Raw genomic sequence first — 14,321 nt, forward strand, 5'->3', positions numbered from 1 at the left:
GTTGCTATCTCGGGGGATTGAAGCGCTTGAAACAGAAAAAACAACAACCCAATGTGTTACACATAACTACAGGGATCACAAGCTGCTGTCCTAGATAGTTAACTCACACGAGAGTGCCGCTTGTTAATTATAAATACCGGAGGACTATAATGTAATTAAAGATCCAGACAGTCAGAATCTATTTGCATATTTAAAAATCTGTCTCGGTCTATTTCAGCGTGGTTAAATATCAAACAGAGAGGTTTATTTTCCAGCCCTGAGAACAGTTGGAGGACTGTGGCGGGGAAAGAGGGCCAGGAGCGTCCCGAGTCCTATAAATACCCCCTTCACTGTCCCCAGGCCTTATGGAATCAATAATGCAGGAAATAGCAATGAATTATGCAAAGGCAGACATTGGGGGGGATTGGGAATTGAAATCAAAAAGCATACTCTCTTAATACCAAGATTACTGAAGCCTTTGAACTGGCACGGTTTAACTGCTGCTCCCTGCGTGGCACTGTTTAACTGCTGCTTCCCGCTCGGTGTAGGAGGGTGGAATGTGTGATCAGTTAACAACTGGGCAAAGGTCGCTGGGAGAGTGAAGGTTAAACAAACTTAAGCTTATCACGTCCACTCTCTCTACGATCTCAAAAGGATGTGCGTGGAAGAGCGGAACAACATTAGACCTCTGTGATATGAATCCGTCTGCAAACAAAGCTTTTCCGCCGGGGCGGTGGGGGGGGTTACCTGGGAGGTGGGGGGGGGTTACCTGGGAGGTGTTACCTGGGAGGTGGGGGGGTTACCTGGGAGGTGGGGGGGGTTACCTGGGCGGTGTTACCTGGGAGGTGGGGGGGGTTACCTGGGCGGTGGGGGGGCTTACCTGGGAGGTGGGGGGGGTTACCTGGGAGGTGGGGGGGTTACCTGGGAGGTGGGGGGGGGGTTACCTGGGAGGTGGGGGGGGGTTACCTGGGAGGTGGGGGGGGGTTACCTGGGAGGTGGGGGGGGGTTACCTGGGAGGTGGGGTGGGGGTTACCTGGGAGGTGGGGGGGGGTTACCTGGGAGGTGGGGGGGGGTTACCTGGGAGGTGGGGGGGTTACCTGGGAGGTGGGGGGGTTACCTGAGAGGTGGGGGGGGTTACCTGGGTGGTGGGGCGGGTTACCTGGGCGGTAGTGTGGTTGGCCTGCAGCTCCTCGTATTGGCTCTTGAGGTGCTCCGCCTCCCCCTCCCTCTCCCGTGTCATACTGTCCATCAGCGTCTGCACCTGCACCAGCTCCTTCTTCAAGACCTCCACGTCCTCCACTCCCGGCCGCTGCAGCTAGGGGGCAGCACAGAGGCGCTTGGTTAAGGGTGAGCGTTTGGAGGGTGGAGGGCAGAGACAAGAAGCTGGGGGTTCCCAGGGTTGGGGGGACAGGTTTGAGAGTGAGGAGAGGGGACAGGTTTAAACATAGGAGGAAACGTTGCAGTGAAGAAAAGATGCCGTGAGAGGTCGTCCAGCATTTCGATGAAAACAGTTCGAACCAAATAATACATATATATATATATATACATATATATAATAATACATTATATAGCGCTTTTCTAGACACTTTTCTAGACACTTATCTAGACACGTTTCTAGTCACTTTTCTGCCTACTACTCGACCTTTTCACAAACTGAAAAGATCGAGTAGTACCGGTAGTCTTTTTTTTTTTTTTTTAAGTGATCATATCAGATCTATCATATCATATCTATCATATCTATACATCATATCATATTATAATTTTTAGATTACTAAATCTAAATCAAGGTGTCTTTGTAGGACAATCTACTCTGTAGACCCAGCTAGATACACAGAAGGAAAGTGGAAGTTTCTCGAAAATATAATAAATCACATGGCAATAGAAACCACTCTCTGTTTGGAGTACTTAACAGAAATTCCTTGAAAAAAGTTCCACTCCAATAACAATTATTCATGTGAGTGAGTGAGTGAGTGAGTGAGTGAGTGAGTGAGTGAGTGAGTGAGTGAGTGTGTGTGTGTGTGTGTGTGTGTGTGTGTGTGTGTGTGTGTGTGTGTGTGTGTGTGTGTGTGTGTGTGTGAGTGTGTGAGTGTGTGTGTGAGTGAGTGTGTGTGTGTGTGTGTGTGAGAGTGTGTGAGTGTGTGTGTGAGTGTGTGTGTGTGTGTGTTAGAGTGTGTGTGTGTGTGTGTGTGTGTGTGTGTGTGTGTGTTACCAGTTCTGTCTGGAGCCCCTCCTTCTCCTGCCTCTCTGTCTGTAGGTCCTGTGTCAGGTGGGACACCCTCTGGTCTGCCGCCTCCCTCAGGCCCTTCTCCTCGTCGTAGCGGGACTTGATGTCTGTGGGGGTTCACCAAGACTCCAATCACCTCAACTCAACGATCTGACTACCATACGGTTTCAAAGCACTTAACATAAAAGGTGGGCCACACAGTTCAGTGCTAAAAAAAGTAATGTTGACCCAAACATATAATTGGACAATGTAGAAATGTAACACCGCTATGAGCAGCTGAGCCATTTTCAAGACCGCTTCAGCTGCAACACTGAACCTACAACAATAAATGGACTGACTTATATAGTGCCTTTATCCAAAGCTCTTTACAACGGCCTCTCATTCACCCATTCACACACACACATTCACACACCGATGGCGGCAGGCTGCCATGAAAGGCGCCGGCCGGCCCGCTCACTGGGAGCAATTTGGGGTTTCAGTGTCTTGCCCAAGGACACTTCCACATGTGGCCAACCGGGGCTCGAACCCGCCGATCTGTCAACCTTGCGATCATTAGACGGCGGCTCTACCTCCTGAGACACAGCCGCCCCACATTAGGGGCGTGCTGCTGTGACCCACAGATGGAGAACAGTGGTTTCCAGAGAACAGTGGTTTCCAAAGCACACATCTCCCAGTCCCGCCACACTAACCCACTATCTGTGTGGCCAGCTGGGCGGCCTTCTGCTCAAACAGGTCCTTCATCTGCTTGATGTGGAACTTCTCCGTCTCCGCCGCGTTCAGCTTCATCTCCAAGGCTGAGGAAACAAGAACCGGCTCCGTGTTTGAGTGATTCAGGTATCACGGTAAGTATCAAGGTAACAAGGCAATAATAATAATAATATAATACATTAGACTTATATAGCACTTTTCTAGACACTCAAAGACGCTTTACAAACTGAAAAGATCCGAGTAGTAGTAGCAGTTTGACAAGTGATGATATAATATCTATCATATCTATACATCATATCATATTAACATTTTTAGATGACTAAATCTAAATCTAGGTGTCTTTGTCGGACAATCTACTCTGTATACCGCAATGACACCTAGATTTCGGGCGGAGAAGCGGCGAACAAGCAACGCCAGCGTCCTCTCTCGACCGGCACGGCAAAGAAATGAGAAATGACAAACAAGAAATGACAAAGTAACTCTCACCTGCGTCCTCGGAGGGGGCCGAGCCATCGTTCTGTGGCCCCTAAGAAAAGAAACAAATGCTGATATGTACAGTCACACTCCACACTAGCCAAGCACAGGCCTTAGTTAAAACGTCCAGCGCATTTGATTGCAGTTAAACATTTTGTCAGCAGTTGACGGCTGCCCGCATCCTCCTTACTCCGTGTGGATTCTCTACGACATTTGAGTGAGTGGATTTGAGAGACGCTATGACAAATGGGAATAGCTGTCATCAGATAGGAGGCATCTAAAAGGAATTACTTGCTTCAGTTGTCCTTGAACTTTGTCTAGTTCCTTCTTCAGCTCCCCAGAGAACCACCGCTCCTCCTGACAGACACAGACACAGACAGACAGACACACACACACACACACACACACACAGACACAGACAGAGACAGAGACAGAGACACAGACAGACACAGACAGACACAGACACAGACACAGACACACACACAACAGACACACACACACACACACACACACACACACACACACACAGACACAGACACAGACACAGACACACACACACACACGACAGACACACACACACACAGACACACACACACAGACACAGACACACAGACACACACACACACGACAGACACACACACACACACACGACAGACACACACACACACACACACACGACAGACACACACAGACACACAGACACACACACACACACGACAGACACACACACACAGACACACACAGACACACACACACACACACACACACACACATACACACAGACACACACAGACACACACACCTGAGTTCAAGCGCTGTAATGCAACACTGTACAGCCTATAATGTTGGATACTGTTGGACAGACAGTTGGATAATCACGTTCACACAGACTCATGAAAGCACCTTGAGTGAGGCCTGCAGGTCCTGCATCTCCTGCCGGAGCAGCAGCATGTCGTCCCTGGAAACACAAGAGAAGGAAACGGATGTGCTGTGAATGCATAGGACTACTCTGTGGGACGTGTATAGAAACACACAAATATGATAGGAGCTCTGTGGGGAAAAGATCAACCTTCCTCCCATTCATGCTCTGTCGTCTTACTTTTTGACTGACTGTTCTCGTTACCTTTGAAGTTGTCACAATTTATACTTTCGATATTCTTTTCAGCTGTATTAAGTATATCGTAGAATGTAGATCCACCTGCTCTTATTCTATTAGCCATGTTGGCCTTGTTATGGTTGTAATGTTTTCAATTAGTAATATATGTTGTTGTTTGTCGCTTGTCTGTCTGTATTTTGTCATAATTGTACTCTTGTATTATTTCTGCTGTTATGATTCAGGGTTCGACAGTAACGCTTTTTTACTTGCCCCGAGCAAGTAAAACGTTTGCCGGGTTTGTTTGCGCGAGCCCGACGACGCTGCTGGATCCTGGATATTTTCACCTGTGTGCAGGAAGAACAACAGACGGCGCAGGCGCCAGACCAGACTAGATGACCGTGGAGTGAAGATATTATCAAAGCGTATGCGATGTGTGACGGCCCTGGCCCCATATTGTGTCCTGGCCTGTAATAAACATCTGTTTCCCTGTCTGCAGAGAGTACTCCTGCTGGACAGGGTTACTAATCAGTGGAATGCAGGTCAGCTGGTGGACAGCTGATTGTGCCCCACCTGGTTCCAGGATCCAGGGCATAAAAGATCTATGCAGGCCTCAGTATTGAGGCCCCCTTCTAGGCACCATTATTCTTTATTATATTTAGTTTGTTCCTTGTTTCACACCATGCAACACTCACCTCACCACTTTCCACTACACTCACATTACACCACTGATTTACTGACTACCACACCTCATCTTATTATTGTTATATAGGCCTCATTTAGTTTACAATAAACATTTTCTTATCATTACTTACTAAGATCGTGTGTGTGTCTCCCGTTTTTGTCATGGTCATGAGCCTGGCCGTGACAAATTGGGGGCTCCGTCCGTTTTCGTTTTTCTAGCATTATTTTGATCACCTTTTGGTAAGTAAATATTGCTTTTTTTCTATTGAATTCTACCCGGTCGTTTGACTTTTTTTTGCTTAATTGATAGTTAAAACATTGTGGTTCATCATTACTTGTGGTGCGACTCCCATGGCTTGTTGCCTTGATTGGCAGGGGGTGCCTTGTTAAGTTAATAAGCGCGTGTCTCTGTTAGTAGCCTAGGCAGAGATTTTGGTGAATGAACTGCAAACTGGTGTCGTAGTCAATTCCCCACCAGTTCAAAATTATCGCCTGCGGGTGTTTTTTTTTGAAAGCCTTGAGTGGCATATTAAGCATTTTGGAGACACACTTATCGCATTTTTGTATATAATAGCCTATTGTTAATTGATCTGCGCGATCGTTTTGTTTGTAATGGTGCTTAGATAGGGTTTTTTCTATTGGGGCAAGAGGGTGTATACAATTGGCTGTCAGTTGCGCACATGTAGGCTACGGGGCTGCCCTGGTAGGTTTACGGTCTCTCTCCTTTGAGTCTGGCTGAGCGTTTTTCTGTAGTGTTGCGGTACGGCGGCTAGAGCAATTGTCTCGGGGACACATTCTTAGCTGTCAGGTGGGCGACCAGCTTGCTGGGGGTCTAACCGGGCTGACGAGTTAGTGTTTAAAGATCCTCCCGCTAACGCATGAAGACTAGGGTTGAGCTTACTCAGTCAGGTCCTGGGGTAGGCAGTCAGATAGGGGCATGCTCCGTTGCGAGGTTGTCAATTTCCTCTGATGCGCGCTGAGTTGTCAGTGTATACGTCATCTTGGGTCCATAGGCCTACATTGTCCTGTACTTAATATTGTGATTTAATTAAATAAAAATGTCTGGAGTAGAGGGGTTTATAGCAGCTCCATCCTATGACTTATTGTACCGTTTTACTAAAGCTCAATTGTTATTGGTTGCAAAACATTATGATGTAGCGGTGGTAGAACAAAAGAAACATGAGCTTAGGGCATGTTTAGAGTCGAAACTGGTCGAGATGGCAATTTTGCCACAGCCTGTCAAGGGTTCATCTTCGCCTGTTGCTAAGCACCCTTTTACATTTGACCAGGAAAAAGAATTGCTCAAACTGAGATTAGACCAGGAATTTGCACTTGAGAAAATGAAATGTGAAATCCAAATGCAAACTGTGGAGTTAGAGAGACATAGGTTGAATTTGATTGAAGACGGTAAAATCAGTAGTGAAGTCTTAAGTAGTGGGGGTTCTTTTGCTTCCAGGGGAGCAAATAGAGGCTTATTTGATATAGCAGGAAACTTGAAACTTTTACCTAAATTTAATGAAAGGGATCCTGACTTGTTTTTTTCGTTGTTTGAGCGCGTCGCTGACACTCGTGGTTGGCCAGATGCTGAACGCACCCTCATGTTACAATGTGTTTTTACAGGTCGAGCACAGTTGGCATATTCGTCCCTGAGCCGTGAGGATTCTCTGATTTATGAGAAAGTGAAGTCTGCAGTGCTTAAATCTTATGAACAGGTTCCGGAGGCCTACAGACAGAAATTTAGGAATTGGAGGAGAAACAAGAGTCAGACACATCTTGAGTTTGCAAGAGAATTAGTTTTGCATTTCAATCGCTGGTGCAAGGCGTCTGATGTAGATGATTTTGATGATTTGTGTGATCTGATTGTACTGGAGCAATTTAAAAATGCTATTCCCCAGAATATAGCCACTTATATTAGTGAAAAGCAGGTGACTACTCCTGCTGAAGCTGCTGCGTTGGCAGATGATTTTACATTGATTCATAGCAGGGGTAGGTTTGGAGAGCCGCGCACGTTTGGTGAGTCTCGCGCTTATGTGCCAGAGTCTGGGTTTCAGAGGAGTACCTTTGGTTTTGATATGCCACCTGCTGGTCAGTCAGTTGCAACTGATTTTGGTCGTAGAGGTCAGAATAGTTCAAGGAGTTATGAGAATCAGAATAGTTCAAGGAGTTATGAGAATCAGAATAGTTCAAGGAGTTATGAGAAAGTGTGCAGTCACTGCCATAAAAAGGGGCATGTTAAATCTGAATGCTATGCTTTAAAGTCTAGAGGTAAGCCTTGGGCTCCAGTGTCTCATGGGGATGGGGCTAAAGGGGCTGGTTGCGCGGCGCCGGTGGTGCAGCGGGTTAAGTCTGCTGCCCAAGCCTGTGATTCGCTGTCCCAGGTGCGCTCTACACATGTTGAGTCTCCACAATCCTCTGACCTTGAATCTTACTTGCCATTCCTTACAGATGGTTTGGTGTCCCTCGTCGGTGGGGATGAGAAGGTCCCAGTAAACATTTTACGGGATACTGGGGCATTTGATTCGTTTATTTTAGCTTCTGCTTTGCCATTTTCTGATGCCTCTGACACAGGTGACTCCATTCCCATTCGTGGTATGGGTTTGGCTGTATTGCATGTTCCTCTGCACAGAATAATTCTTTCATCTGATTTGTTTCAGGGTGAGATGACTGTGGGTGTGCGCCCAGCGTTGCCCTGTGAGGGGGTGACCATGATCATGGGTAATGGCTTGGTTGGTGCACGAGTGTGGGCAGATGTGGCGCCACCTGTGGTGGTTACGTCTGTGCCAGTATTTAAAAGCAAGCCTGATGAAAGTGAACGGGAGTTTCCTGAGGTGTTCACTGCGTGTGCCGTAACTCGTGCCATGAGCCGTGCCACGCCTGACCCTGACAAAATGGTGGATGATGTGGAGCATGTGATATCACTGTCTGATTTTCCCCTGTCTGTCCCTCACAGTGAACTGGTGAGAGAGCAGCGGGCAGATCCAAGTCTGAAAGAGCTGTTTGAGGGAGCTCTCCCTGCTGGGGGGGTGAGGAACAGCGCCCATGCCTATTTCATTCACAATGAGGTATTGGTGAGGAAGTGGGTTCCCCATGGCGTTGAGTTTGTGGGAGACCCCATTTACCAAATTGTTGTGCCCTCCAAGTATCGCAGCTTGGTTCTGCAGGTGTCACATGATGAGGGTGGACACCTAGGAGTTTCTAAGACCTATGATCGCATCCTCCGTTACTTCGTTTGGCCTCGCCTTAAGAGGGATGTGGCAGCCTATGTAAAAACATGTCATACATGTCAGTTGACAGGAAAGCCGAATCAGAGCATTACACCGGCTCCATTGAGTCCGATTCAGGCAACCAGTCAACCGTTTGACCATCTCATTATTGATTGTGTAGGTCCCCTCCCTCCGTCTCGTACTGGGGCTAAGTATTTGCTGAGTTATGTGCCAGGCTACCAGGTATCCTGCAGCTTATCCCTTACGCAATATCACCACCAAGTCTGTAGTCCGTGCCTTGACTCAGTTCATTTCAATCTTTGGCATACCAAAAATCATCCAGTCTGACCAGGGTTCTAATTTCTCTTCCCATCTGTTCGCTCAGGTCCTGAAACAGCTGCGCGTTAAGCACAACAGGGCGTCAGCCTATCACGCGCAGAGCCAGGGCGCATTGGAGCGATTCCATGCAACTTTGAAATCTTTGTTGCGCGCCTACTGTACTGAGCTGGACGGAGATTGGGAGGAGGGGCTTCCTTGGATGATGTTAGCCGCCAGGAAAGTACGGGTTTTAGTCCCAATGATCTGGTGTTCGGACACACAGTACGTGGCCCCTTGGCCGTTATCCAAGATGATTGGAAAGAGTCCGAACCACCAAAAAACTTGCTTAGTTACGTACTCGGCTTTAAGCATAGGCTTTATGAAGCCGGTGAGCTGGCAAAAGAAAAACTAGCTAGTGCACAAAAGAAAATGAAACGCCTTTATGACCGCCGAACTGAGCCACGGAAGTTTAGCCCGGGTGATCAGGTTCTGGCACTCTTGCCCATGGTTGATTCCCCCTTTTGTGCTAAATTTACTGGTCCACATACTGTAGTAAAGCAAGTGTCTGATCTTAATTACCTGATTGCTACACCTTTGCGTAGGAAGCCTAATCAGCTCTGCCACATTAATTTATTGAAACCGTATTATGACCGTGTGTCTGATTCTGTGGAGCAGGCGTCAGTTCCTGTTCTTCCGGCGTGTGTAGCCAGTACAGTAGGGGATTCCCCTCAGGTGGTGGCAGAGCCTGAGGAGGATGGCCTATCCAGTCCCGACCAGGAGTTGTTGACTGGAAGATTGAAAAATTCAGAGTCCCTTCGTGATCTTGGGAGCTCGTTGGGGCATTTAACAGAGGTTGAATGTACCCAACTGCTGCATCTTGTTAAGGATTATCCATCCATTTTTACGTCACATAAAAGGGAAGGACAATGTAGTGGCAGATGCATTGTCCAGGGCCCCTTGTTAAAATTGTTTTTGTGTTAACTAATTTCCTGTTTTTACCCTTCTACTGTTCCTGCTCCTCTTAATTATGGCTTCATTGGTACCTGTTGCCGAGGTTGGAGTAATGGTGGTTGGTCCTGAATACAGGTGATTATATATTATTTCAGTGTTCCCTTTGGGACCCTGTTTCTATGGGAGGGGGTGTGACGGCCGTGGCCCCATATTGTGTCCTGGCCTGTAATAAACATCTGTTTCCCTGTCTGCAGAGAGTACTCCTGCTGGACAGGGTTACTAATCAGTGGAATGCAGGTCAGCTGGTGGACAGCTGATTGTGCCCCACCTGGTTCCAGGATCCAGGGCATAAAAGATCTATGCAGGCCTCAGTATTGAGGCCCCCTTCTAGGCACCATTATTCTTTATTATATTTAGTTTGTTCCTTGTTTCACACCATGCAACACTCACCTCACCACTTTCCACTACACTCACATTACACCACTGATTTACTGACTACCACACCTCATCTTATTATTGTTATATAGGCCTCATTTAGTTTACAATAAACATTTTCTTATCATTACTTACTAAGATCGTGTGTGTGTCTCCCGTTTTTGTCATGGTCATGAGCCTGGCCGTGACAGATGCTTGCTCCGGGCAAGTAAAAAAACGTTACTGTCGAACCCTGTGATTGTAATATTATGCTTAGGACCCTCTCTAAAACGAGATGATGCATCTCAATGGGGTTTATCCTAATAAAGACATTTACAAACATTCATGTGTGAAATGATCTTGAGAGCAATTATGATTCTTATTACCGGCCAGGGCCCTGTTGAGAGGGCTGGTCCCCGGCCTCGTGGTACACCTCATAGTGCTTAAACAGCTCCTCTGCAGAGTTGTGGGACTTCATGCACTGAGGACAGATGAACCCCTGCACACAGACACCCACAACATGTTCATCATTAGGACACAACGAGGGCAGGCCTATTCAACCAGAAGAGAAGAGGAAGAATAAAAGCTGGGTTAAGAAGAGACACACAGGGGGGGCGCGGGGGGGCGTAGTAGCACACGGTTCACTTCCAGCCGTTGACATATCGTTGACCTATCCCCTATCGCCCTACCCGTACCCTCCGATCCTCATCCACTGTTCCCCTCACTATCCCACCCTCAAAACTCAAAGGCTTCGGTCACCGTGCCTTTTCACGAGCTGCCTCACCCCGCCTCTGGAACTCTCTCCCTCAACCACTCAGAGACTCACCCTCACTCTCCACTTTTAAATCCCACCTCAAAACCTACCTGTTCTCCCTTGCACACAACCTCCCCTACCCCTAACCATCTCCCCCACCTCCGCCACCCCCCCCCCCCCCCCTGGACATGCATACAACCTAACCTAACGCAGCCACCCCCCTCCCCGTTCGTTAACTCTGTGCTCATGTTATCTGTTGCTTGTTGTTTCTGTGTTTTCCTTTTTCCCCATATTGTCAGCGTCTTTGAGCCTCGGAAAAGCGCTATATAAATACAATGAATTCTTCTTATTATTATTATTATTATCCTGCATGTCATCCCTCCTCCCTCTCACCCATCCTTCCTGTTCATCTCTACTGTCTATCTATCCCATTAACACAGAAATGCCCTAAAAACATATTTAAAAAAAGAAAAGAAAGAAAGAAGAAGAGACGCAGGTTACCTCGGAGGTCTGGTCATTGTTGAGGTCGGCGCTGGGCTGGTCCGGTTCTGAGCTCTGGGAGCCTCCCTTCCCAGGGGTCTGTGACAGCGAGAGGAAGCATATGACATAAACGGTAAACGGTAAACGGACTGCACTTATATAGCGCCTTTATCCAAAGCGCTTTACAACGGCCTCTCATTCACCCATTCACACACACATTTACACACCAATGGCGGCAAGCTGCCATGCAAGGCACCGGCCCGCTCACTGGGAGCAATTTGGGCTTCGGTGTCTTGCCCAAGGACACTTCGACATGTGGCCAGCCGGGGCTCGAACCGCCGATCAGCCAACCTTGCGATCGTTAGACAGCGGCTCTACCTCCTGCGCCACAGCCGCCACCATAGGCTAAATCATATGATCAAAGGACAGGTCATAAGATTCCTCCATGTTCAGTTGAGTAGTCATGGCATTTTCTATTATTAGTGAACGGATGTGTTGAGACGGAGAAGTGTGTGTGAGAGAGAGAGAACTGGGCAAGGCCTGATAGGCCCTTTCAGCAGTGTCACTTCAGGACACACACAGAGCTGGAACAGCACGCCTCTCTGGAGGAGTGTTTAACTCCACACTTTGACCTGCTCACAGCGACATGATCCACACATAACAGGAAGAGGGAAATAAATCAACTCCAACAACAATACTACACACACTCACTGCTCTAGACGTGCCCTCTGGTGACAGTCATGAAGGCTAATGGCTAGTATGTCATAACCTCAAACCTGTCAGTTGTAAACTGGACAAGACTGAAGTGAAAAGCATTTCAATTCTGTACAGATTACCCCCATCATTTGCAAAAATGAAAGTGAAAGAAAACCTTAATCTCTATACACACATCTCTCTCAATAGAGTTCAATATCTCTTTCTGTTTTAAAAGGACACCATGAATAATATGATCATGTCATGAATCGACTTGAATATGAATATGATCATGACATGAATCGAGCAGGCAATCCTACCAAGCAAACCTAACTAGAGCAGTCAGGTCTTGTGACAAACAACAACCAGCCAGCTGAGCTTCTAGTACAATCTCACCAAAACACACAAACATCAACCAGGGGTGTTTGTGTAGCTATGGACGTGAGAGATGAAGCACTTGACAGTAGTAGTATCCATCTTAGCTAATCAGTCATCGCGATGCTATAAATATACATTCATATATTTTTACAGTATTATAACGCCACTGACCTCATGTCTTTTATAGTTGTTTTTATTTTCTTAAGATTGTTGTCTTTATTTGCACTTGACACCACGGACCTCATTGTCTCTTAGCTTGTTTTATAGCATTTTCGCTTTTTAATTGTCTAGTGTGTAATATTTGTGATATGTTATGTGTGTATATGTTTGTGAATATGTGAATATGTTTTCTGTTTTTGCACCTTCAGAAGAACCACTACAATTTCATTGTATAGGCAACTGTACAACGACAATAAAGTCTATTCTATTCTATCTAATGTAGCCCAGAGTGATGTTCTATCATCTATATATCCAGAAACAGGCTTTGATCTAAGCTTAGCATCACTCAAATCAGAAACCCTCTCAGCTAGCTTAGCTAACAGCTCCCAGGCTAAGGGCACTCCTTCATGACAGCTAGCCTAGCCTAGCCCCCCGGTCAGCTGTCAACCTGGAGCTAGCTATTAGCATTAGCCTGTGTCTGGAACCACACACTCACATGACATTAGACCAAACAAACAGTCAATTATAGCCGAACAACCGGTAACCACATACACACTAGCTACGTGACATAGCAGCATCGACAAGCTAAGTTAGCCTGTCCTGTTTCCATAGACACTAGCGGGGGGCTGTGCGCTAGCTTAGCTTAGCTAGCTAGCTTGGCTCTGACTGACAACAGACGAGGGTTTCCATACACACAGGCCTCTCTGAACGAGCAACACTCACTCACAAGGGAAACCTTGGGCATGAATTAACGAATTAAAATGACATTCATTCGCGCCGCTTTGACTCGGGGAACCCTTACCATTTGAAGTATCCGCCTGAGCATGATGGTCTCGATGTCTGCGTGACTGACAGGAGAAGATCCGATCGATTTTCGAGGGAGAAACTTCACACGCCGTTGAGTTGGGTTGACCGATCGAACACCTGACCACGCCCCCTGCTACAAGCCTCAGAGCCCCTGACCACGCCCCCTCTGCTACAGCCCTCAGAACACCTGACCACGCCCCCCCTGCTACAGCCCTCAGAACACCTGACCACGCCCCCTCTGCTACAGCCCTCAGAGCCCCTGACCACGCCCCCTCTGCTACAGCCTCAGAGCCCCTGACCACGCCCCCTGCTACAGCCCTCAGAGCGCCCGACCACGCCCCCCTGCTTACAGCCTCAGAGCACCTGACCACGCCCCCTGCTTACAGCCTCAGAACACCTGACCACGCCCCCCTGCTACAGCCTCAGAGCACCTGACCACACCCCCCTGCTACAGCCTCAGAACACCTGACCACGCCCCCCTGCTACAAGCCTCAGAGCACCTGATCACGCCCCCTGCTACAGCCTCAGCAGCCCCCGGGCGGGTCGTGGTGGAGAGGGTCGGGTTGGGTTCAAGACCCAGTCTGGCTGTGGCAACCTGCATGTAGCTTCACCTGTAGTTTGTGAAACAGATCCTTCTCTTCTGGGAGTTAGATCAATACGTCACAGATGAGGCTGCTAAGCTAAACGATACAACAACACCATGCGCCATCGTGTTTTCCTTGCATCATGCTATAACCCAACCATGATCATGAATCACATTCCTCTTAACTTCCTCCCTAAGAGGTTTGATAGGGTCTAAGATAGGCAGGTGGACGGTGGTACATGGATGACATTGACAGACGGAGAAGAGGAGAGTGAGAGTGGGTTTAGGGTTTTGGAAAGAGAAATTACTTGAGAATTGGTAACACTTTCAAATGTGACAATGAGAAGGTGTATTTGAAGCTCATGCATTATGTTTTCAACAATGGATGCTCATGGAAATATCCAAATAGCCCATTAATG

The 14,321-nt window shown here is 47.6% G+C and overlaps 1 protein-coding gene across 1 annotated transcript in view; it reads right to left on the minus strand.

The window, feature by feature from the left end:
- eea1 (early endosome antigen 1) overlaps window positions 1-13,338 on the minus strand; it is a gene marked incomplete at its 5' end in the record, with an annotated part of 45,441 nt that extends 32,103 nt beyond the window's left edge. The window contains 9 exons of the mRNA XM_080545156.1: window positions 1,139-1,294; window positions 2,189-2,310; window positions 2,893-2,997; window positions 3,398-3,437; window positions 3,677-3,742; window positions 4,289-4,343; window positions 10,435-10,547; window positions 11,304-11,381; window positions 13,315-13,338. Coding sequence (XP_080401282.1) covers window positions 1,139-1,294; window positions 2,189-2,310; window positions 2,893-2,997; window positions 3,398-3,437; window positions 3,677-3,742; window positions 4,289-4,343; window positions 10,435-10,547; window positions 11,304-11,381; window positions 13,315-13,338 — 759 coding nt within the window. The remainder of the gene's footprint in view (window positions 1-1,138; window positions 1,295-2,188; window positions 2,311-2,892; window positions 2,998-3,397; window positions 3,438-3,676; window positions 3,743-4,288; window positions 4,344-10,434; window positions 10,548-11,303; window positions 11,382-13,314) is intronic.
- Window positions 13,339-14,321: the final 983 nt, after the last annotated feature.

Source organism: Nansenia antarctica, assembly GCF_963989245.1.
Source record: "Nansenia antarctica genome assembly, chromosome: 14".
Taxonomy (NCBI): Eukaryota; Metazoa; Chordata; class Actinopteri; order Argentiniformes; family Microstomatidae; genus Nansenia; species Nansenia antarctica.